This window comes from Anomaloglossus baeobatrachus, chromosome 3, assembly GCF_048569485.1.
Source record: "Anomaloglossus baeobatrachus isolate aAnoBae1 chromosome 3, aAnoBae1.hap1, whole genome shotgun sequence".
NCBI classification, from domain to species: domain Eukaryota; kingdom Metazoa; phylum Chordata; class Amphibia; order Anura; family Aromobatidae; genus Anomaloglossus; species Anomaloglossus baeobatrachus.
In genome coordinates, this window is record NC_134355.1 from 197,909,428 (window position 1) to 197,933,604 (window position 24,177).

At 43.8% G+C, this 24,177-nt stretch overlaps 1 protein-coding gene across 1 annotated transcript in view; it reads left to right on the forward strand.

Annotated features, from left to right (window-relative positions):
• IPCEF1 (interaction protein for cytohesin exchange factors 1) overlaps nt 1-19,435 on the forward strand; it is a 419,927-nt gene extending 400,492 nt beyond the window's left edge. The window contains exons 10-11 of the mRNA XM_075339684.1: nt 3,315-3,496; nt 17,203-19,435. Coding sequence (XP_075195799.1) covers nt 3,315-3,496; nt 17,203-17,373 — 353 coding nt within the window. The 3' untranslated portion in view covers nt 17,374-19,435. The remainder of the gene's footprint in view (nt 1-3,314; nt 3,497-17,202) is intronic.
• Nucleotides 19,436-24,177: the final 4,742 nt, after the last annotated feature.

Consider the following 24,177-nt stretch of genomic DNA (forward strand, 5'->3'; position numbering starts at 1 on the left):
AGATTATCCACGGGAAGAAGTACACCTGTTATTTTGGCTGGTAGTTGGTGTTACGAATTGGTGCCGCCGTAAAGGCAAGCAGCCGGCTGCGGATCCAGTTGCGCCCAGGCATCAACTGCCATTTTGGGCTGGGCCTCGGGTTGCCCAACTGGCTGCTTTCTCCTCCACGTCTAAGTGTGGAGAGGCGGCTAGTGCGCATGCTTGTGCCGATTTACCCCAGCCTAAGTCCCGTGTTTTGCCTAGTGAGTATGCTCAGCCTGACTCTGCCATTCCTGAGGCTAAGTCCTGAGTTCGTGCTACAGCGCATGCTCCCACACTTAGTGCGGAAAGACTCTTTGCACAGGTACTTGGACTTCTGGCCGTGTCTAAGTCCTGTGTTGTGCCTAGACAGCATGCTGACGCTGATAGTCTTTTTTCTGAGACTGTTGTTCATGCTACTGAACATGCTCAGGCACTTAGTGCATCAGAGCCTGGGTCCGGTAAGGAACTCACTGACCATGTCCATGAGGTGGAAGTCCATGATAGGCCAGAGGGCATCAAGTGTCCTGATGATGTGGCCACTCCGGACTGGCTCGCAGAGGCCCGCCCCTATGACTTGGCACATCATCATTGTTCGTCACACGATGACTGGTGAGGTGTTTGGGGTGTGACTACCATGAGGTCATCAGTGAAGTGGCGGTTCCGGATAGGCCACTGGTTATATCACTGATGACGTGGCACTCTGCTATTGGCTCCTGGAGGTGCATTGTGGCCCACCCTGGGTTGGGGCGGACCCAGGTTATTAAAGGGGCTGGAGCCAACAAGGAGGTGCGCAGTCTTCTTTTATGCTAAGAGAGAGCACACCTCCATGTGTTGAACCCATTGCGGCTTTAGGCCACAGGTAGGCACGGACAGGGCGTCAATGCAGGCCGCCACCACAATTGGTAACGTAGAACGGTTAAGACCAGCTCCTGTCCTACCAGTCCTGCTAGTGCAGCCCTGTGGCATTAACAGGCCTGCTGCTTATGCGCCTGCTGTCCACAGGTGTGGCCCCTACGCACACGGACAGCGTACCCAATGGCCCCTGTGTTGTTAACAGGGAGTTTCTGGGCTGGGTGGGTGTGTGGACCCTGTGACTCTAACAGGATCCCAGTCTACAGATCCTAGTGTCATCTAACTCGGTTCAGGCTAATATTAGTTTGAGTCACCCAGCTCTGTATCCTCCGCCTAACCTTCCAGTTGCGAACATCTCCTTTTCCATCTGGGAGCACGGTGGACACCGACTGGCGATTGGGATATATACTTTTCTCTTTATTTTCTTCTTTATTTTTTTAGATAGCGCTAATATAGTATATACCACCTTATCCAAATCTGCCAGTCCCCCCGTAACAGATGGTGTTTCTTCAGCAAATGTTACTGTTGCTTAACCACCAAACCCACGGACACTAACTTTTCCCAAAATTGGGCCACACACACAGCACTTGACTGGCATCAGTTGACCCCCATTTTCAAGCTTACAAAGATGCTTTGCATGAAGCACTCTCAAAAATACACCAGCCTTTTGCCTCCCCTGGCTGACACAGGGGAAGAAAAGTCCTCTGTGATCCTTGTCTTATTCATCTTGGTTCTTTTTTCAAAAGCAAGGGGACTCCAACCACAGTCTCCCTTGTTTCCCAAAATTGGGCCACACACACAGCACTTGACTGGCATCAGTTGACCCCCATTTTCAAGCTTACAAAGATGTTTTGCATGAAGCACTCTCAAAAATACACCTGCCTTTCGCATCCCTTGCAAGCATGCCTTGCTTCTGTAGAGTTGTGGACATAGCCGTCTATGATTGCAATATCCTATACAGACTTTAGAGTTCTAGACCCGCTTTCCCTCCCCCCTCCCCCTTTTTTAATCTTTTAGTAATTTTACTAGAAGAAAAAAAATCTTTCATTTTCTCTTTAGAATGCAGAACATAGAGATGCAGTGCTATGTATAATGTATCGCTATGTCCATTATAATCTGGCTGTGGAGTCGCAGCCTGCAATGCAGCTTCACATATACCAAATTCTCCAATTGTCATACCTAGAGTCTGTGGCTCAATACCTTATTTCATGCTGAACTGTTTAAAAGTTGTTGGTTTGAGTCCTATTTATTTATCAGTCCAGCAAGTGGCCTAATGGTAGAGCTACAGACAAACAATTCATGAATTCTAGTCCTGGGAAGAACAAAGCAGAGGAACATGTTTATTCTAATTTATGCACTGCAATGCCAGCAGCAACCCCTGAGGAGGAGCTGGGGGAAAAAAAAGCTCTGATTCTGGGATGGTTGGGAGCTATGTACATGAGTTTCACAGCTCACAATGCATTTCAGTTTGCAAACATTGTGATCATACAGTGCAATGTTTTCCTTGGCAGTAATTTTCCACCACATCTAGGTAAGATGGTGAATAGAGATGAGTGGACCCATGAACATTTGGATTCACCAGGCTCAAATGGATTTAGATAAAAGTTTGGTTCTGCACCAGTACTTGACCCAGGACCTGATGGAGTCAATGGAGACCCAAAGATCTATGTTGTAAAATGGCTGCAAATAGTTATACTATGAGCTAGGCGGCTTAAAAAGGAAGCAAAATGCTAGCAATTGACCTGCAAGCAAATGTGGATAGGGAATAAATTTAAAAAAATGACGTAGTCTCTCACCTATTTTTGATAACCAGCGCAGATAAGGCAACTGCATACTGCAACCCTCAGCTGTCAGATTTACCTTGCTGGTTATAAAAAAAAAATAGAGGGGATCCCACTCTTTTTTTTTTTTTTTTATTATTATTTTTAATTAGTTAAATGAATAACTTAAAAAAAATGTTGTGGGCTCAGCCCTATCTTTGATAATCAGCCAAGGTAAATCAGACAGCTGGGGACTGGTATTATCAAGCTGGCAGGGCTCATGGTTATTTGGCCCCTCCCAGCCTAAAAATAGCAGCCCGCAGCCACATCAGAAGTGGCGTATACATTAGGTGCTCCAATTCTGGCACTTTGCCCGGCTCTCCAGACTGACCTGGTGCAGTGGCGATCGAAGTACTGTAATACGTTTGGGTTTGATGTGATTTGACTGCTGGCATCAAGCCCAGGGGTTAGTAATGGATAGGCGTTTATCAGACACCTCAATATCTAACTCAGTAAATGTAGAGTTAAACTATTTTTCCCTGTGTGTATGTTTTTTTTATTTGAATAAAAACTACCCTACAGTTACCTATTGTTTGACACTTACTATCCATTGTGTTGGTGGTGGTGATAACATTGATGAAAGTTTTTTTTCTTAAATATTTTTTTATTTCTGTCTGCAAGCTCAAGATGATGATGAAATGGAGAAATTATACAAATCTTTAGAAGAAGCCAGTTTATCACCTATTGGAGAGCGTCGTCCCTCATCTAAAATTGAACTGAGAAAATCTTTCATTAAACGTTGCAAAAATCCTTCAATCAATGAAAAACTGCACAAAATTAGAACTTTGAACAGTACTCTGAAGGTAAGGTTGAATATTTTGTAATAAACGGACAAAGTACATTTTAATCAATAGAACTTGTAATAATAATGAATATGTTCCATAACTGGATGTATTAATTTTTTTCTGTACTGAGATCTTTTATAAATGTACCCTTTTTAGGTAGTATGTAATGGTTGTGTTTTGACCATACAAGGAGACTCTAGTGATAAGCAAAAACCCATGGATATTCCGGTTGCCAAACCAGCAGTGACTTAAAAAAAAAAAAAAAAAATCGGGTCGGCATCCAAACTTGACTCCAGACGCTGAGCCTCATATAGACTATAGGACCCGATCATATGTGTTATAAGATGGTATTAGTAAGGGCTAGGGGTGCTCAAAAAAAAATAAAATAAGGAATAAAGCAGGACAGTTATGTTTACCTACCTTTCCCACAGCTGTAACACTACTTTCAGGTCCGATCATTAGCTCTCATGCATATTCACTGCTTCTCCTGCCCCCAGTTAGTCCCTGCGTCTGTGATTGGTTGCAGTCAGATCGCACCCCACCCTTTGTTACAGCGTCTGTGATTGGTTGGAATCACACGCACTGTCTGCATCCCTATAGTGGTGTAAAAATAAATAATTAATTAAAAACGTGAAGTAGGGTCCCCATATATTGATACCCAGAGCAGAAAAACCATACAGCTACAGCCCACAGGCGTGTGCATTATCTTGGCTGTGTGAAGGACCCAATGCAGCTTTTTTTAATTATTTAAATAAATAATTAAAAATAATACGATGTACAGTCCCCTCCAATTTTGATACCCAGCCAAGATGAAGCAGACAGCTGGTGGCTGATATTCTCAGGCTGCGGAGGCCCTTGGTTATTGCCCCCCCAGACTAAAAATTGTACTTCACAGCCACCACTGAATTGTCACATCCATGAGATGTGGCAATTGGAGTAATATAAGGGATTAATTACAGCTGTTATTTTTCAAAAATCACAGCTGCACTAAACCCTGGATTAGTAATGTGGAGGGGTTCATGTGATCCCCTCATTACTAACCCTGTCAGTCAAAAGAAAAAACACAAAACACAGAAAAATTCTTTATTTAAAAAACAAAACAAAACGCCCCCTTTCTTCAATTTATTAATTCCCAAAACACCCAGGTCCGACGTAATCCACACCAAGACGTCCAACGATGATTCCGGCTTTTGATGCACTTTTTTTTTGGTGTATAAATTCCAACACTAAATCTGCATCTCCTTGCAGAAAACTGCGGTTTTGATGCCATTTTGGTGCAGTTTTCTGCCTGGAGATGCAAATTTGGTGCAGAAATCTGACATTTCAGCAGCAAATGTGCATCTTCTGGCAGAAAACTGCACTGAAACGGATTAAGCTACAGTTCTTCTACAATTTTCTGCCAGGAGACGCAGATTTGGTGCTGGAATTTATACACCAAATCTGCATCTCCTGGAAGAAAAACGCATCAAAACTACATTGTGGTTAAATAAAGGATTTTTCTCTGTGTGTTGGATGTATTTATTTATTTTGACTTACAGGGTTAGTCTCCACATTACTAATCCAGGGTTTAGTGACAGTTGTGATTTTTGGCAAATCACCTCTTATATTTCCCCGAATACCATTGCACCACGGCAATCGGGATAAGCCAGGTGTAAAGCACAGTAATTGTCGTATCTAATGGATGCTATTTTTAGCCTGGGAGGTCCAATAACCATGGGTCTCTGTAGGTTGAGAATACCATCCCTCAGCTGTTGGATTTATTTTGGCTGGCTATCAAAATTGAGGGGGGACCACAAGTCCTTTTTTTTTTTAAATGATTTACAGTGGTACCTTGCTTAACGAGAACAATCCGTTCTGGGACTGTGCTTGTTAATCAAGTTACTCGTTCAGCAGAGCAAGATTTCCCATAGGAAATCATTGCAATGCTGACAATTCGTTCCATAATGTGTTAAATGTCCCATCCTGGTCCCCTATTCTATCATTCCACACATGCACAAACGCACACAAACATGTACAAACACACACAAACTCACACAAACACACAAGCACACGCACATATTATATGCTCACCTTACCTTCCGTTCCATCGCCGGTCTCCTGGGACTTGCTGTTCTCCGGTGCGGGCCGTGTATCAGGTAACCATAACAACGAGGGTGGAACTTCCTGCCAGAGCGCTGACGTCAAAGGCAGAGCCGCTTGCCTCTGATTGGCCAGCGCGCTGCCTTTAACAAGCGGTGACAGGAACCAGGAAGTTCCTGCTTCGTTGCTATGGATGCCAATGCCTGGAGTGGAGCAGAGCGGCGCGGCGTACTACAGGACCCAGGAGGCCAGCGATGAAACGGAAGGTACAGATATTATATGCTCACCTTACCTTCCGTTCCACCGCCGGCCTCATGGTACTTGTAGTTCGCCGCGATGTACCAGGGAACTACAAGAACCATGAGCCCGGTGGTAGAACGGAAAGTAAGGTGAGCATAATACTGTATGTGTGTGAGTGCGTGTATGTTTGTGCGTACATGTGTGTGTTTGTGTGGACTGCAAGTGCGGGTCAGAGCGCGGTGGATGGACGGAACCGGAAGTGTGTGAGGTGAGGATTTCGCTCGTACAGCAAAGCTTTCTCGTAAAGCGGGTTACAAATTTACAGAAAGCTTTGCTTGTTAAGCGAAATTCTCGTTAAGTGGGTTACTCGTTAAGCAAGGTACCACTGTATTTAAATAATTATTTAATTATTTAATAATTGAATAATTAAAAAAAGCCGCATGGGGTCCCTCATATTTTAAAACACAGCTAAGAAAATGCTGGGGCCTTCAGCCTGTAGCCATCTGCGCTGTGTATCAATATATGGGGGACACTAAGCAATTTTTTTTACATTTATTTATTTCTTTTTACACTACTATAGAGTTGCAGACATCGTGTGTGATTCCAACCAATCACACATGCTGTCAGAGAGGGGGGGCATGGTCTGACTATAACCAAGGACAGACTCCAGGACTGATGGTGGGTGGGAAAAGCAGTGAATATGCATGAGAGCTAATGATCGGACTCAGAAGCAGTGTTACAGCCACGGGGAAGGTCAGTAAGCATAACTGCCCTGCTTTATTCCTAATTTTCTTTCTTTCTTTTTTAAAAATGTCAATCATTTTACAGGTGGCCAAACTCCAACAGTAACACGGATTTCCCTGAAATGTCCATGTTTGTGGTCTGTGCACAGACATAGGTACCTGGTATGGACTCCAAACTTTACAGTTCGAGTTTGCTCATCACTAGTCAACTCAAATGTCATTGACTTGATTTATTATGAGCTCAGAGGGATAGTAATGCTGAAGAAACACTCATTTGTGATAACACATGCAGAAATATGTATTACCTCACAGAAAGAAATAATTGCGATTCCATGATGTCTTGTCTGTATAATCTTCTATTTACTCCCCTACCCAGGAGCTGTGGTATTTTCAGATCATATTCTTGCACGGTCAAACTCATCCATTATACAGTACATACAAGGGCACATTTACAGTCATGGCTGAAAGTGTTGACACCCTTGAAATTGTTCCAGGAAAGGAAGTATTTATCCCAAAAAAATTATTGCAATTAAACATGTTTTGTTATACACATATTGCACACCTTTTGGAATAAATAACTGCAATCAATAGCTTCCTATAACCATCTGTGACGGGGTATGCGGCAGAGCACTAAGGGACACCAGAACGATGAACAATCCAAGAAGATTTAATGAGGCAGGGAGCATAAAACATCCAATATCCAAATGGTTCTTTAGAGTCCACACAAAGGAAACAGATCCGGGGCAATCCGACACCAAGGAAAATGTAACAGTCTTCAGATGAGTTCCCTAAATCCAGCAGCGTGGCAGCTGATCCTCAATGTCCAATCGTCCATGTACTGGCAAAAAAGGAGCTTGCCTCAGGACAGTTCCTAGCCTTTCACCCAACAAAGCATAACTAAACTAAAAAACATGTGGTTGAATCTCCCATCTCTCCTTAGATCCACCCCCTGAATGGGGAGAAGTGCTCAGACCCACCCCTTTAACATTTGCTACTTGTAGCTCCTAGTTAGAAAGACGTTTCTAGACAGTTTCCAGAGATTGTGTATTAGGGAAGCCTACTGCAGAGCAGAACAATATATATGCAACCCCCCACCAGATCAAGGACAATAGCTACTGCTGAAGCCTGATTACAATATGGTACAGGCTGGGGGGGGGGATATAATGTTACAACCCCTTCCCCCCTCAATTTGTGCACGGACTAGTGACCTCAACAGGTCGCTTGTCAAGTGCACGTAAACATGACAGACCTGACTGAGGGCTCCTCTTGCCTGGACAACCGTCTGCATTTTGGTGTTGGCTGCACCTTCTATATTGTATTGTTAAGTTATAAGGTTGAAGAGCCAGGCTCCATCGTAGTAAGCGTCCATTGTCCCCAGAAACTCTGTTCAGCCTGGTGTGGGGATTGTGATCAGTAACCACAGTGAATTCTCGTCCATACAGATACGGCCTTAGTTTCCTAAGGGCCCATACTACAGCCAGACATTCCTTCTCAACAGTTGCATAGGCCACTTCTCGGTTCAGCAGCTTCCTGCTGAGGTAGGCAATGGGGTGCTCCTCCCCAGCTGCATTCACCTGGCTGAGTACAGCTCCCAGTCCATAAGAAGAGGCATCCGTCTGCACAATGAATCACCTCTTATAGTCTGGAGCAGGCAGAACAGGGTCGCAGACCAAGGCGTCCTTCAGCCGGTTAAAAGCCTCATCACAAGCTGGAGTCCAGATCACCAGACGGGGCATCGGTTTCTTCGTGAGGTCTGTAAGGGGCTTGGCCACAGAGCGGCTGTGACGGCAGTTCAGGTGGCCTCATTTCCATTGATGGGTTGAACACGTCCACATCTGCTGCTCTCTTGGCTTGACTTCTGGTTATCGCACCGACAAAGTGGCATTCCCTAGAAGAATGTCTGCAGGAAGGCCGCTCATCACACCAATCATGCATTGTTTTGCCCCAAAACCATAATCCAGGGTCACACTCGCTCTTGGAATATATCTGAATACCTCCAGCCAATTCAATGGCAATTCCTTGTCCCTTTTACATTGCTTCTGGTTGAATTACTTGGGGATCTGCTATGGTGAGAAAAGCCCCAGTGTCACGAAAGACAACTTTTTGGCCATCTAGCACGATCTCCTGTAGATGTTTATGCTGAAGATCAGAAGAACGGGCGGCTGAGGCTCGCACCCCATAGACCCCTGGTAGGGAAGTCAACATATCAGAGTCCCTTGTCAAATCATCAGGGAGTGAATCCAGCTCTTCTCCTGTTGAGGGTGTCTGTAGATAATGGACAGGCAAAGGGGGTCTGTAACTGTTTTGCCTCCGAACACCTGGACAGTGAGCTTGCAGATGACCAGGCTGCCCACATCCATAACATCTGCGTTCTATGAGTCTTTCTCCACGTCATACTCCCAAAGAGGAGGCAGGAGTAATAGGAGGCACATTCACACGGGGTCCGCCATGTGTTGGTAGTCTAGTGGGACGGTGAACATTGGAGGCCAAAGGACAAGGGACCACTGGTGTTGGGGAGCTGGTAGTTTTTTTTCTCACTGACTTAGTAGCCTTTTCCATTGAGGCTTGATGGTGAGAAGCTCATCAGCTAGAGCGGCAGCTTGTTCCACAGTTGATGGCTTTCTCTCATGCACCCATTCCTTGATTTCAGCAGGGCACCTGGCATAGAACTGCTCTTTCAGGATGACATGGAGGAAGGTCTCCCAAGTTAAGGCCCCCTCTCCCTCCAGCCAGCGATGGCATACTTGTTTCAGTCTGTGGGCATACATCTTGAAAGACACTTCCTCATCACAAGCTAACGTACGGAACCGAGTCCTATAAGTATCTGGGGTCACGGCATAATGTTCTAGAATGGTCTGTTTTACCTCCCCATACTTACAATTCTACTGAGGGTCCATAGCTCTATTGGCGTCGGCAGCTCCACCCTCCAAGAGGCCCACCAGGTGTCTGACTCACTCTCTTTCTGGGACTTCCATTAATCGGCACTGATGCTCAAAGTCCTGGAAGAAGCCCTCAATGTTGCCTGCAGCTTCATTAAATGGCTTAAAGTTCTTGCGGGACACTCTGGAGAATTCCCTCATAGTGGGTGCTGTAGTTAGTTTGTCTGGAGCCTCTAGCTGCTTCCACAGCAAACCTCCTCTCCAGCAATGCCCTCTCTTGAGCTCTGTGAATGGCATCCATCTTATATTCAATGGTGACCTCATCTCCAAGCAGTGCCATCTCCTCCTCATACCACACAACCCACTGACTTTTTTGGGTATTTACCTCCAGCTCCCGTCTTTACTCCCCTTGCTGTGGAAATTGTTCCTCGGTGCCATCTTGCAGGCAAGCGTTTTCCAATGCCTCAATTAGTTGCTCCTTAGAGAGTCCTTTTGTAGCCGACTCCTAATTCACGGGCCTTTGTTTGTAGGCTCACCACAGTCCAGTTCCTGTATCCTGAGGTTCTGATTCCAGATGTTAATGAGTCATTGTCCTCCATTCTTTCTGCTCTGATCCCTCCACTGCCAACTAGTTTGTGACTGGGTATGCGGCAGAGCACTAAGGGACACCAGACTGATGAACAATCCAAGATGATTTAATGAGGTAGGGAGCATAAAACATCCAATATCCAAATGGTTCTTTAGAGTCCACACAAAGGAAACAGGTCCTGGGCAATCCGACGCCAAGAAAAATGTAACAGTCCTCAGATGAGTTCCCTAAATCCAGCAGCGTGGCAGCTGATCCTCAATGTCCAATCGTCCATGTACTGGCAAAAAAGGAGCTGGCCTCAGCACAGTTCCTAGCCCTTCACCCAACAAAGCATAACTAAACTAAAAAACATGTGGCTGAATCTCCCATCTCTCCTTAGATCCACCCCGTGGATGGGGAGAAGTGCTCAGACCCACCCCTTTAACATTTGCTACTTGTAGCTCCTAGTTAGGGGTACTTCTCACATAGCGAGATCGCTAGCGAGATCGCTGCTGAGTCACGGTTTTTGTGACGCACCAGTGACCTCATTAGTGATCTCTCTGTGTGTGACACTGAGCAGTGATCTGGCCCCTGTTGTGAAATCGCTGCTCGTTACACAGTGCTGGTTCATTTTTTGGACGTTGCTGTCCCGCTGTGAAGCACACATTGCTGTGTTTGACAGCAAGAGAGCATCGATCTGAATGTGCAGGGAGCAGGGAGCCGGCATCTGGAAGCTGCGTACGCTGGTAACCAAGATACACATCGGGTAACCAAGCGAAGCGCTTAGCTTGGTTACCCGATATTTACCTTGGTTACTAGCGTAAGCCGCTCTCAGGCTGCCAGTACTGGCTCCCTGCACACGTAGCCAGAGTACACATCGGGTAAACAAGCGAAGCGCTTTGCTTATTAACCTGATGTGTACCCTGGCTACGAGTGCAGGGAGCCAGTGCTAAGCGGTGTGCGCTGGTAACCAAGATAAATATCGGGTAACCAAGGAAAGCATTTTGCTTAGTTACTCGATATTTACCTTAGATACCAAGCGCAGCATCACTTCCACGCATCGCTGGCGGCTGGTCACTGGTTGCTGGTGAGATCTGCTTGATTGACAGCTCACCAGCGACCATGTAGCGACGCACCAGCTATCCTGACTAGGTCATGTCATGTGGTCGGAATCACTGGTACGTCGTTTAGTGAAACAGTACCCTTAGAAAGAAGTTTCTACACACAGTCTCCAGAGATTGTGTATTAGGGAAGCCTCCTGCAGAGGCAACCCCCCACCAGATCAAGGACAATAGTTACTGCTGAAGCCTGATTACAATATGTGGAGACACGGGGCTCAGTGGGTGCTCTCGTCCACTAAAACCTGCCGCCTTTAGAAAGACAGCGTGGCTCAGGGATTATCCCAACTGAGCGCCGGCCTCCTTAACAGTGGGCGTAACACTACTCAGACAACACAGGGTGAGGGAACCACAATAATTAGACTTTATTGGATCCCCAAACAATTAACGGCACATAACACATAACCAGCAAAACACACAAATGTAACAGGCAACAGAGTCTCACCCTTCCGCTGGCTCACCAGGGATTTAGAATGTCCATGCCTCAGAGCTTCCAGGGCTGTTTACTCCAATCCAGCAGCACCCCGCTTTTGGCGGGCACCCACCGAGAAAGGAATAATGCCAGATTTAGGAAGCTGTCTGAGGTCCGCAAAGTCTGTAGCAGGTGACTGAACTGTCCCAACCTGAGTGTCCTCCTTAGGTAGTCCTGGTATGATGTTACAATCCTGGCAGCCGGAGTCGAAATCCCTAGGCTGTGGATATGGTCTTCAACTGGAACTGGAGTCCCTAGATTGAAGCCATAAGATATCCTGATCCTCTAGTCAGCTCCTAAGAGCTTAGACTGGATCCATCAACAACCCCTGGGGCTTAAAGAAATCCCTTTTATAGCCACAGCCTTCCACTTGGATACACTGCGTCCTCATCGGATTGGTTGGACAAGATTGCTTCTCCCATTGGATGAATTTCAAGCTGCATGGATAATGTTCATTTAAATGGTGTGCATAGAAAGACTAAGAATATCTACATGAAGTCTGCAAGTCACAGACTCGACAATGGCTACTAAGGTAATTACATTAGCAATACACAACTACATTACAATGGTTACTGGAATGTCTCTACTGGGGCTGGTGGTACTAGCAGCTAGTATGGTAGTCCCTCCACAAGTAGGGTATTGCCCCCAGTGGGTGTATGGTGCAGTAGGCATCGGAAGAAGGGAGTCCAGACAGGTATTCAGTGCAACTGGTTTACTCACTTGAGCTGTTAACTGGTTGCCCGAGGCCGGCTGGTTTCACCTCCAGGTCCACTTCGTCCCAGTGCCAGTCTGGTTCTCTGGTACCTGCCTCCCCTGTACCTGTCTCTGGTAAGTGGGTCCCCGTGGTATAGAACACTGGGGGTCCCAGTTCCGTGGTTTGTCCACTTCTGTCCGCCTGACGGTAGCGTGAACCTTGTGGGGTTGGAGTCTCTGGTCCTGTCCCCGGTTCTCCCTTTGCTAATGAGTCTTCGGATTCTTTAGGGTCAGCAAGGTCCTTGATGGTACCCTTTGCTGTGCAGGTGTTAACAGGTTGTTTAATTGGTGTCATCTGTCCACAAAACGCTTTCCCAGAATTTTGGCTTACTCATGTATATTTTGGCAAACTGCAGTCTAAAGTTTTTGTGGAGATAGACTTGTAACCTTGAGATTGTTGATATTTTTCAACAATTTTTGTTTTCAAGTCCTCAGTTCTCTTCTCCTCTTTCTGTTCTCCGTGCTTAGAGTACCTTAGTGTACAAACACGCAATGTAAAGATTGAGTCAACTTCTCTACTTTTCATCTGGTTTCAGGTGTGATTTTCAGATTGCCCTCACCTGTTACTTGTCACAGGTGAGCTTGAACGAGCATTATATGCTTGAAACAATGTTGTTTACCCACAAATTTGAAAAGCTGTCGACAATTTTGTCCAGCCCATTTTGGGACTTTTGTGTGAAATTATGTCCAATTTGCTTTTTTTTTCTGTTTTTTTTTGTGTTGTTCCAATATATACAAAGAAAATAAACGTGTATAAGAAAACTTGTAATTGCAGAAAAATTCTGGGCGAAATACTTCATTTTCTGGAACAATTTCAAGGGTGTCGGCATTTTCAGCCATGACTATATAAAATTCTCAGCATAGGAAGATTTTCTTTAACACATTCAATTGCAATATTCCAAGATCTATTGATTAAAATATACTTTGTTTGTGGGACAACTACTCTAATTATGTATCTCACAAAATACGGTCATCTTCTTAAAAAGGAAGGTTTCTAAGCTTAGGTAGACATATTTTCAAAAGTGTACATTTTTTTTCGAACCAAGTAGTAGCCATTCTTGAAGGTGTATTTATACTGATATATCAGTTCCAATAAGAAAAGCAGACATAAGTATATATAAAAATAAATTAACCCAGATGTCCCTTATTAAACCAGAGAAAGTTTAAACATAAATAACACCTGTTTTGCATTAATGCCATATGCCATCAGGGAGAAATACAGCTTAACATAAAGTGACTGCAGATTTTTGTCCCAAGGCTGGACAGCCCCTTAATGCATGCAATTTGTGTAGTGAAATCGGATGACAGATCCTCTTAAAATTAATCATTTGAAAATTAACAAAAATATTACATAAACATAAATCTACATATTAAAAAATGACTTACCTTACAAGTTAAATGCAAGTAAGGGAGGACAGCAAGAGGGTTATGTCCCCTCAAAAGGAGTTGCAAGCTAAAATGGACATGAGATATGTTGTGAACTAAGACCCTAATTCATCATGGTGTTAAGACCTGTTCAGACCCAGATTTCTGGAGAGAACACCTTCAAATGTCACAACATTTTTAAAGTAGCCAAAAATACTGGTGAAGTCAGAATAAGAAGCAGCATTTACCTCTTTGTTGGGGCGAAGCAGGGGCTAGATGTGATGTGGCAACACCTATCTGCCTAATTAAAGGTGGCAGTGTTCCTTCCAGACACTAACTGGATTAACACTGTTGGTGAGGCCCATACCAGTGATAAGATGTGATGAGTTGATTAAGTGGCATGTATCTCTTAATGAATTAGTTGAGTCTTATTTCTACAAGACACGTAAAAACACTAATGTTAATGAATTTGGGCCTAAGTGTGTGTTGCATAGGGCCATAAATTAAAACTTGTTGGGGGAGGGAAAAAGAAGTCAATTAAAAAGCTAAAGAACTTTGTTTATTTTTTTTATTTAAAGGGAACTTGTCAGGTCCAATATGCACCCAAAACCACAAGTAGTTCTGGATACATATTTCTAATCCCTGTCTAACCGTCCCTGTATACACTAGAACAGATAAAGAGATCTCTAGAAGAAGTATTTTTAAAGATCTTTTATTGTATGCTAATGAGCGAGGGGGCTAGTCCCAAGGGCGTTAATTCCCCTCTCTAGTCGGCTCCATTAGCATTTTAGTATGCCCCAGTGGGTGTGCTAACATGCTAATGAATGTGCAGCTTCAGAGGATGATCTCACTCACCTCTCCGCTGCCATCGCCGCCCGACACTGGATGTCATCCAGGTCCACAACTGCTCTGTTAGACTAACAGAGCAGTTGTGGACCTGGATGAAGGCAGTTTTGTGCTAAAACATATAGTCCCTATGTGAACTCACTACTATATTTGGGCAAGTGCATGTCTCATGGACTTTTAACCATTTGTTTAAAGATTTGGATTTTAAGCCCTGTGCGCACACTGCGTTTTTACCTGCGTTTTTTTGCATTTTTGCTGCAGAAATTTCTTGAGAAAATGGTTGTAACCTTGCTGCAGACATTCCCCAGCAAAACCTATGGAAAAAAAATTACCTGTGCGCACACTGCATTTGTTTCTCAAGAAAATTCTTTCTGTAGATTTTCTTGAGATAAAGAATGAGCATGTCACTTCTTTTCTGCAGGTATCTGCATTATTTCACTCCATTGACTGTAATGTAATCATGAAATATCGCAGGGAATAACGCAGGTAGCAAATTATGTGCAATTCATTGCGTTTTCCTGCGTTATTCCCGAGATATTTCACGTTTTTCGGGACATAATGTTCATCACTGCCCTGCGTTTTGCAGGGAAGTGATGTCATTATGACAGGAAGAGGAAGCTGAGCAGAGAGTAAACACACACAGATCACACTTACACACAGACATATAGAATACACATAGAAATCAAATGCACATATTAAAAATAAAAAACTAAAAAAAAAGGCGGGCTCCGCCGTATTTTTAACGTCCAGCCAAGGTAAACACGCAGCGGCAGTCCGGTATTCTCAGACTGGGGAAAGCGCTGGCCAGGGTTAATGCCCTCCAGCAGCCAAGAATATCAGCCCGCCACTGCCCCGAGAATGTCACATCAGTATGCGTCAGTCCCGGCGTGTTACCGGCTCTTCCAGATTGCCGTGATGCGATGGCAATCAGGGTAATAACGAGTTAATGGCAGCACATCGCTGCCACTAAGTCATAGCTTAATCATGACAGGTTCTATGAGACAGCTGCCATGATTAACCCGTAAGTAAAGTGAATAAACACACACCGAAAAATCCTTTATTTTAAATATAATAACAAAAATGCCCCCTCTTTCACCACTTTATTACCCCCAACACACAGCTCTAACGTAACCCATGCAGGTCCCACGACGCCTGCATCCAGCCGCGTCTGGCAGTGTTCAATGCAGCCTCGTTCAGTGAGCGATGCTGCAGGGGTAACTACAGGTAATTTCTCGCGATTGGTAATTTGAACACATTACTGCTCGCAAGAACTGCAGTGTGTCCTCACAGGGACTCTATCTATGGATAATCTATCCAGCTATCAATCTATCTATTCATCTATCCATATTTCTATCTATCCATTATATTTCTATTTATTTATCTATCTATTCATCTATCCATCTTTCTATCCATCCATTATCTATCTATCGATTATCTATTATCTATATTATTTATGCTGGTAAAGCATTAAAAAACGCAGGGACCAACCTGCAAAAAAAGCATCAAAAACACGTTTTTTGGTGCATTATTGGCGCCTTTTTTTTAACGCAGGTGCGCTAATCCTTCACTCTCAAGAAATTTCTTAAGAAATTTCTTGCGAAAAATCCTTTTTCTAGTTCGCACATAGCCTTAAAGATGGCTATGGATCTGTGATCATACAGGAGGATTTTTTTCCTTTTTTTCTCCCAATATAAATATATATATATATATATATATATATATATATATATATATATATATATAATTATATATATATTATATATATATATATATCTCCCTCTAATTCTATGTTGCATTACATGTGAACAAGAACACGCAGGTGTTCAAAACACTTCTTGTGTGTTACACTTTTAAAATGGGGATGGTGTATTCCCTCTTTTCCCCTTTATTTTAACAATGAAGAAATAAAGAAGAAAATTTCAGTTTTATATGGTGCTGGATCATCACCTTTGTTTAATATATACCTTCACTTCCTATTCCTCGGTGCTGGTGATAGTTCATTTACCCTTTACAAGTCTTCAGTGCAGAAAGTCGGCTTCCATACATTTGGAGAATCATCATGGTTGTTGCAGTTCCTCTCCCTGAGTCAACTGGAAATAAATAGTTGTTTTCCCTGTGTGCCCTTTAGTGCCTAGTGGGGTTGACAAAGAGCTCATCCCATCCACTCCCTACCTAGAGCCCAGATCAGGGTCAGTCTAGGGTCAGGTATCCAGCTCTGCGCATAGGTGTGAAACCTATCTAAACTGTGGAGGGACCCCAGGGCCCAGCAGTAGGCTTGATCAGGGGTCACCATCTCCCCCTTCCCTAGACACATGGTTTCACTTTTGTCATTCGCTTGGTACTTCTCCATATCTAGTGTGACACATGGAAGCTGTCAGTCAGAGCAGGAAAAGATGGCACAGGTTGGCAATTAGAGCTGGAGTAATAGAGGTTTCAGATCTACACTAACATTTGCATATACTGTAATTCAAATGTTGATTTCTCAGGGATGATGGAATGGACTGGCCATTGTCTTTGAAAGAGCTACATGTACTTGTAAATATTTTGGGGAGTGAAATCCTGCTGACAGATTCCCTTTTCAAAAGAAAAATGTTGTTTTGATTTTAACATAGTCAATTGAGACTTGTATTAATTAATTTATTTTATTTATTTGTTTTCAAGTGCAAAGAACATGACCTGGCGATGATTAACCAACTCCTTGAAAGTGAAATAACTAGTGAAAAATACAGAGAATGGAAGGATAACAACACAATGTTGTTTCAAGACCTATACTCACCCCCTTGTCTTCAGGTCTGTGCTGACAATGCAACACAAGAAACTACATGTAGTTGAACATTATTCTCAAGGATGGCCCCTGTTCTTCTTGTTTAAATAGAGCTGTATACATTTGTTCTCCTTTCAAAGATTTTCTAAACCTCCAAAAGAATGAAGACAGCTAAGGGGAATTATCTGAAGGTTCATTCTCTGCATCCTCTATGTAGATATTTCAAATGTTTCATGTTTTTGCTGCCCCTTGTATCATGGGATAAAACCTCCAGGAATAAGTCCCGAATTAAGTCCACCGATTATGGCAATTTCTCATTCCACTTGAGTGTCAAGATCATTTTCTGCACAATAAGTCGTTACAAGTTATTGAACTGGACTTAGACGTGTGCCAAATTGCCGATAGTTTATTATGCTTCCCATGGACTGGACTGACTAAAATACTTCTTGGAAAAGTGGAAACTGTTGGAAATGAAGAGGAAGCAAGATTTACTGCCACTTCATCTTGAGTCCAGAGGATCAAAACAAAGTTTAATAGTTGACCGTCCCACACTTAGTGTTGGGTATTGACTGCATAGTGGTACGCTAAACATTACAATACCAATAGCCAGCAAACAAATGAACGCAGCACTGCAGAGGTTAAATATGTCAATGATTCTTTGATCAAATTTCATTAATAAAAAATTACATTCACAATTAGAAAGCAAGGACTATCATCATTCCAAACATGGTGTAAAGAGTTCAAAGTAACACTTCATCTTGAGTACAGGCTATATCAGAACCCAGAGCTGCATTTATAATTCTGCTGGTTATCATTGGAAACATGCAACAAGCTTCCTTGAGACACATGACAAATAATACAGCTAAGTGCCTCTAATGTATTGGGGTTGTGTTTATAGTCCATCACCAGGCGTAAAGATGATTCTTCCCAAAATGCAAGTCATCAAAGAAAGCTGTATGTAGACACTGAGCAAGTAGAGAATACTGTGAGGCGACCGCTCTGAGATGGTGTCTGAGTGTGAACATATCCTTTAAGGAATGTGCAGTTTCTTCTGAATAACATTGCTTGGTTATATAATGAACCTGTTGTACCTGCATGTTTGTTTGTCACTTATTTCTATTTATAGAGGACTGTAAGCCTTGAGAATATTTGGCTTTCTTTGTGTTTCTTGCAGTAGTCACTAAGATACTTTTAATTTACGCGAAATGTAAAGTAATCTTCTTGGCATATATCATTAATTCTCTGCACTTATTTTATTTATTTCCAGGCTGTTAATGATTTATCACATTTTAATGATATGGGCTAAGTAGCACTCATTGTATACAGATAGTTCTGAGTATTATTTTACATGTATTTTTTGTTTACAAATTATTAATATGATTTATTCAGAATATTTATATGTATACAAATTTAAAGGGAACTTGTCGTTTGATTCATGTTGCCCAAGTTGTGGGCAGAATGAATCAAATCAAAGCTACACATAAGGATGGGTTTATAAATTATACTTTCTCAGAAACGCAGGAGCATTTCAGAGAGAAATATCTGGCTGCAGTTATAAAGCCTGGATCTGGTTCATGATGCCTATGGTTTGGGAAGCAAGAAACCGATATCAGCTTCCTCTTTAAGCTCAAATCACATAATTCTATGTACATAAAATAAAGCGAGTGGAGCAAGTATTAAACACATCACCAAGTTTCCAAGTAAATATATTTTTAAAGGTGCTATTAATAAACAATTCTCACTAGACCACGGTAACATCCCATCTAGTCTATACAAGCAAATAAATCAAACCATAGATGGCCATAAATAAAGTTATCTGTCAAAAAGGAGAAATGACACAAGAAAAAAAGTATTGAACACATAGTTACATAGATTGAAAAAAGACTTGGGTCCTTCTCGTTTAACCTTCCTCCTCCAATTCTACATTTCTTGTCACTAAATTTTCTCTCAATGTTATATCTACTGAGGAAATCATCCCAGCCTTTTTAAAAAGCTGTTATATTACTACCTTAGTATTGCCTTTGGAAGGAAAGTCATGTGCTAATCCTTTGTATTGACCACACTTGTATAGTTGAAAACAGAAGATTACATGCGCTATCTAAAGAGACCCATCTGCGTGTTTTTCTCACTATCTGACAGAATAAATCTTTCCTGTTTTAGGTCAATTAGGATTATCAAAATTTTTTATATTTTCCAAATGCCAGAATAATGAGAGAGGGAATATTTTAAGGCATTTTTTTATTTTCTGCAAAGCCAAAAGCTTTCATACATTTCATTAGTATTTGGTGCTATTGCCCTTAAGCTGTGTGACTTGGGTCAAACGTTTTGGATATCCTTCCAGAAGCTGCTCACAATAGTTGGTAGGAATTTGGCCTCATTCCTCCTGACAGAACTGGTGTAACTAAGCCATGCTTGTAGGTCACCTTGCTCGCACCTGCCTTTTCAGCTTTGCCCATAAATTTTCAATATGATTAAGATCAGTGCTTTGTGATGGCCTCTAAAAAACAAAGACTTTGTTACCCTTACACCTTAGGTTTGGCAGTATGCTTTGGGTCATAGTCCATTTGGAAGATTTATTTCCACACAAACTTTAAGTTCCTGGTCGATGTCTTGAGATGTTGCCACATAATCATATTTCCTCCTGATGCCATCTATTTTATGAAGTGTACCAACCCCTCCTGCAGCAAAACAACTACAAAACATGATGCTGCCATCCCCGTGTTTCACAGCTGGGATGGTGTTCTTCGGCTTCAAAGCTTCTCCCTTTTTCCTCCAAATGTAATAATGGTCATTATGGCTAAAGAGTTCAATTTTAGTTTTGTCAGACCACGGGACATGTATCCAAATATTAAGATCTGTATTCATGTATGAATTTGCAAATCTTAATCTGGCTTTTTTTCTTTTTCTTTTGGAGTAATTGTTTCTTCCTGGAAGAGTGGCCTTTCAGCCCATGTTGATACAGTATTTGTTTCACTGTGGATAATGACACAATCTTACCAGCTTACACCGGCATCTTCACAAGGTCTTTTGCTTTTGTTCTTGAGTTGATATGCACATGTCTGACCAAAGCATATTCACATCTGGTACACAGCATCCGTCTCCTCCCTGAGCAGTATGATGGCTGGACATTCCCATCTTATTTGTACTTGTGTATTATTGTTTGTACAGATGAACAAGGCACCTTCTGGTATCTGGAAATTGCACCCAAGGATGAACAAGACTTGTCCAAGTCCACAATTCTCTTCCTGAGATCTTGGCTGATTTATTTTGACTTTCCCATGATGCTACACTAAGAAGTGAATTTCAGGTGTGCATTAAAATACATCCACAGGTGTGTCCCTAATAACTCAGATGTTGCCAGTAAAACTATCAGAAGCTTCCAGGGATATGACATCATCATATGGGCTGTCTTATATTGTTTAAAGGCATAGGACACTTAGTATATGTAAACTTTTGACTTTGCAGAAAGTAATAAAAATGCCTTAAAATATTCTCTCTTTCTCATATTATTCTGGCATTTGGCAAATATAAATAATTTTGGTAATCCTAATTGACTTAAAACGGAAAAGGTTTATTCTGATTTCATGTCAGATAGTGAGAAAAATCTGCACATGTGTCTTTTTAGATAGTGTATGGAAACTTCTGATTTCCACTGTATCATCTCAAAAATGTCATACCAACAAAAAAGTTTGGAGGAGGGAATATTATGGTGTGGGGCTGTTTATCATCATGCAGCACTGAGAAACCTTATATAATTGAAAGAAGGATGACTGGACAAATGATATTCTTTATAAAAATCTGCTGCCATCTATCAATGATGATGAAACAAGGGTGGACTTTTCAGCAAGACAATGATCCCAAACATGAAGCCAATGAAACTCTCAATTAGCTTCAGACTTAGAAAATTAAGCTGCTAGAATGATCTAGCCAATCACCTGACCTGAATCCATCAGAAAATTTATGTAAGGAATTAGAGTTCATAGAAGAAGCCCATTGAATCTTCAGGATTTGAAGAGTGTTTCTGTGGAACAATGGACCAAATCACACCAAATTAGAGAAGAGAGAACCGAAAGTTCAGTGTTTGGTACAAATGTAACGCCCTGGCCAGGCAGGCAGTCACAAATAGGGCCCCGTATTATACCAGTCCCCTAACTAGGTAACACCAGCCAACCACATGAAACCCTAGTCACCCCCTCAGTGCTTGGACACACCAGGGGGTGGAGCCAGGTGGCTGGATACGGCCACCGAGGAGTTCGGATGGCCTGAGGCGGGAGAAGAGTTTAGTTCAGTTTGAGAGTGCAGTGGAGGAGTTCAGGCCTGTGTGACGGGCCTGTGACAGACTGACAGGTGCCAGGGTAGGAGCCCTGGCACCTTTGGCTAAGAGGCATACAGACGCCTCTACCTGCAGGAGCCAGGAAGACTGCTCAGTGGAACCGTGGTGGACCGGGACAGGGTAGTGGCCCGCCGTTACCGACCCAGGGAACCAACTATGAAACCGGAGCACAAGGGGTGGGGTACTCAGACCCTGAAACGAGGTCCAGAAGCTACTGGACTGAGTTAATTAACTGATTGCGGTCTGGACTTGAGGTCCTTTCCCACCCAAAGTCCCTCAAAGAAGACAAACAGCCCAACGAATGGGATAAGCAGCCACGGCTCAGATCCCACGGGCCAGCGTCTGCGGAAAAACTGACTCCTTTGGCCACATCAAGCCGGGGAGTGGACTCCTGAAGTTGCAAGTGCAGGTAGTCCAACATCACAAACAGGTGCAGGAGAAATGCAGAGACCACCAACCGGGTGGGGGACCAGACTACAGCCAGCTGTGGGCTCCGACCACCATCATCTTGGTTTACCAGAGACTCGATTGTTTCATTCTAATAGTGACAGTGCCCTCCGGCCGCCCATCTCCCTGCACCGCCAAACCAACCCCCAACGGGTCCGGGGCCAACATCCCTGCCCACGGAGGGGTTAACTTGCTGCATACCATCTTCCCCGGGTGCACCATAACTGCAGCGGTGGTGTCCACCTTCATCACATCCCGTGGGTGGCGTCACGAACTTAACACAGCTCTGGCCGTACTACTATGTCCCCAAACAACAAAACCCCCTTTTGATAAGAGTGACCGCAGGACCCCCGGGTCCGAAGACCCTCGAGCCACCCACAGAAGGTCTGGATCCAAGCAGCTCGGCTGCTGCCGAGCACGGGGCGGCACACAAACTCAGACTTTTCTGAGAAAACAAAGTTCGGGTTTGGCGTTCGAGTGTGTTAAACACAAAGCACTTGCACGAGCATCGCTGTGCTTGGTTGTACACAGTGCTCAGCCTTGTGCGAGCCGCTTGCAGTGTTTGAATTGCTCTCACTGGGGGAACAACAGCATGATCAGATGTCCTGTGCATCAAAAAAAAAAAAAAAAAAAGGAAAAAGTCGAGCTGCCAATCAGTGGCTTCAAATGAAGTTCAGGTCAAGTCCAGGTCCAAGACCAAACTTTAAAATAAAAATTCAGCTAGACCTGCAGAACTGGAACGTCCACAGGTCTGCTCATCTCTACACCTGAGCAATGCATGTGACGAGTTTCTCCATAGAGGAAGTGTCTTGAAACTGTCATCAACAACAAAGGATTTTTTATGAAGTATTAAATAATTTCAGTAAGAATGTTCAATACTTTTTCGCAGTGTCATTTCTCATTATTACACATAAGTTATGGGCATTATCGACATCTAGTAAGAATTTCATGTCAATAGCACCTTTAGAAATATATGTACTTAAAAAATTGGTGACTTGTTCAATACTTATTTCACCCGCTATATATGTACCATGAAAAAATAAAAATTCTGAACTGAGAAAATGAGACAATCAACTTCTAATCACAGAATAGATGTTTAATGTATGTGTGACGCCCTGGACTAGCCAGGTAGTCACAAACACAACACCACACACACACCCCTTCCCCGGACAGGTGACACCAGTCACACAGAAATCCTTGTTGCCACCCTCCGGGCTTGATGTCCACACCAGGTGGGGCGGAGCAAGGAGGTTGACTCCGCCCACCGTGGAGTTCACAGGCCTGGAGGCGGGAAAACACGGCAGTTGCAGTAGTAAGAAGGAGTGAGAGTGGAAGGAGAGGAGAAAAGACACGTACCGGCGGGCCTGAGACCAGGCCCGCCAGTGGAACTGCTAGGTGTCTGGGTCGGAGCCCAGGCACCGCCAGCAAAGTCGGCAGACGTTGGTGGCAGTCTGTAGGAGTTGGGAGTATGGTCGGTGGAACCGTAGGACCGGGGTCGGGCGGTGGCCCGCCGATACCGAACCGGGGAGCCGATTGGAAGCCAAGCACCAGGCAAGGTACTCAGACCCCGACTAGGCTAGTAGCCGCCCTGATAGTCAAAATTCACTGATTGCGGTCTGGACCTCAGGGGTTCATTCCCACCCAAGTCCCGATTGAAGGCAACATCCCAACCATCCAGGATAAGTGCCACCGCCAAGGGCAAGAGATCCAAAGGGCCAGCGTCTGCGGGCAAACGGGCTCCTACCACACTTACACGCCGGGGAGCGGACTACCAGTGTCCAGGCACAGGAGTCGACATCTACATAACACAGGTGCAGGGAAACGACAGCCATCACCAACCCGTCCAGGGAGAACACTGCAGCCGGCTGCGGGCCCCGTCCATTCTGCCGTTTGGTTTACCAGAGACTCTAGTATCTTGTGTCAGAGTGAGTACACCAGCGCCTTGGGGCCACGCACCGCACCTCGCCCAGTACGCCCACGCTCCCTCGCCCTCAGCACCTTCCCGCGGGCCCCCCGGGACCACCGCTCCCTGCCCACAGAGGGGTTAACACCAAGCTGCATAACGCAGTCCCCGGGAGGCCTAGTCAACGGC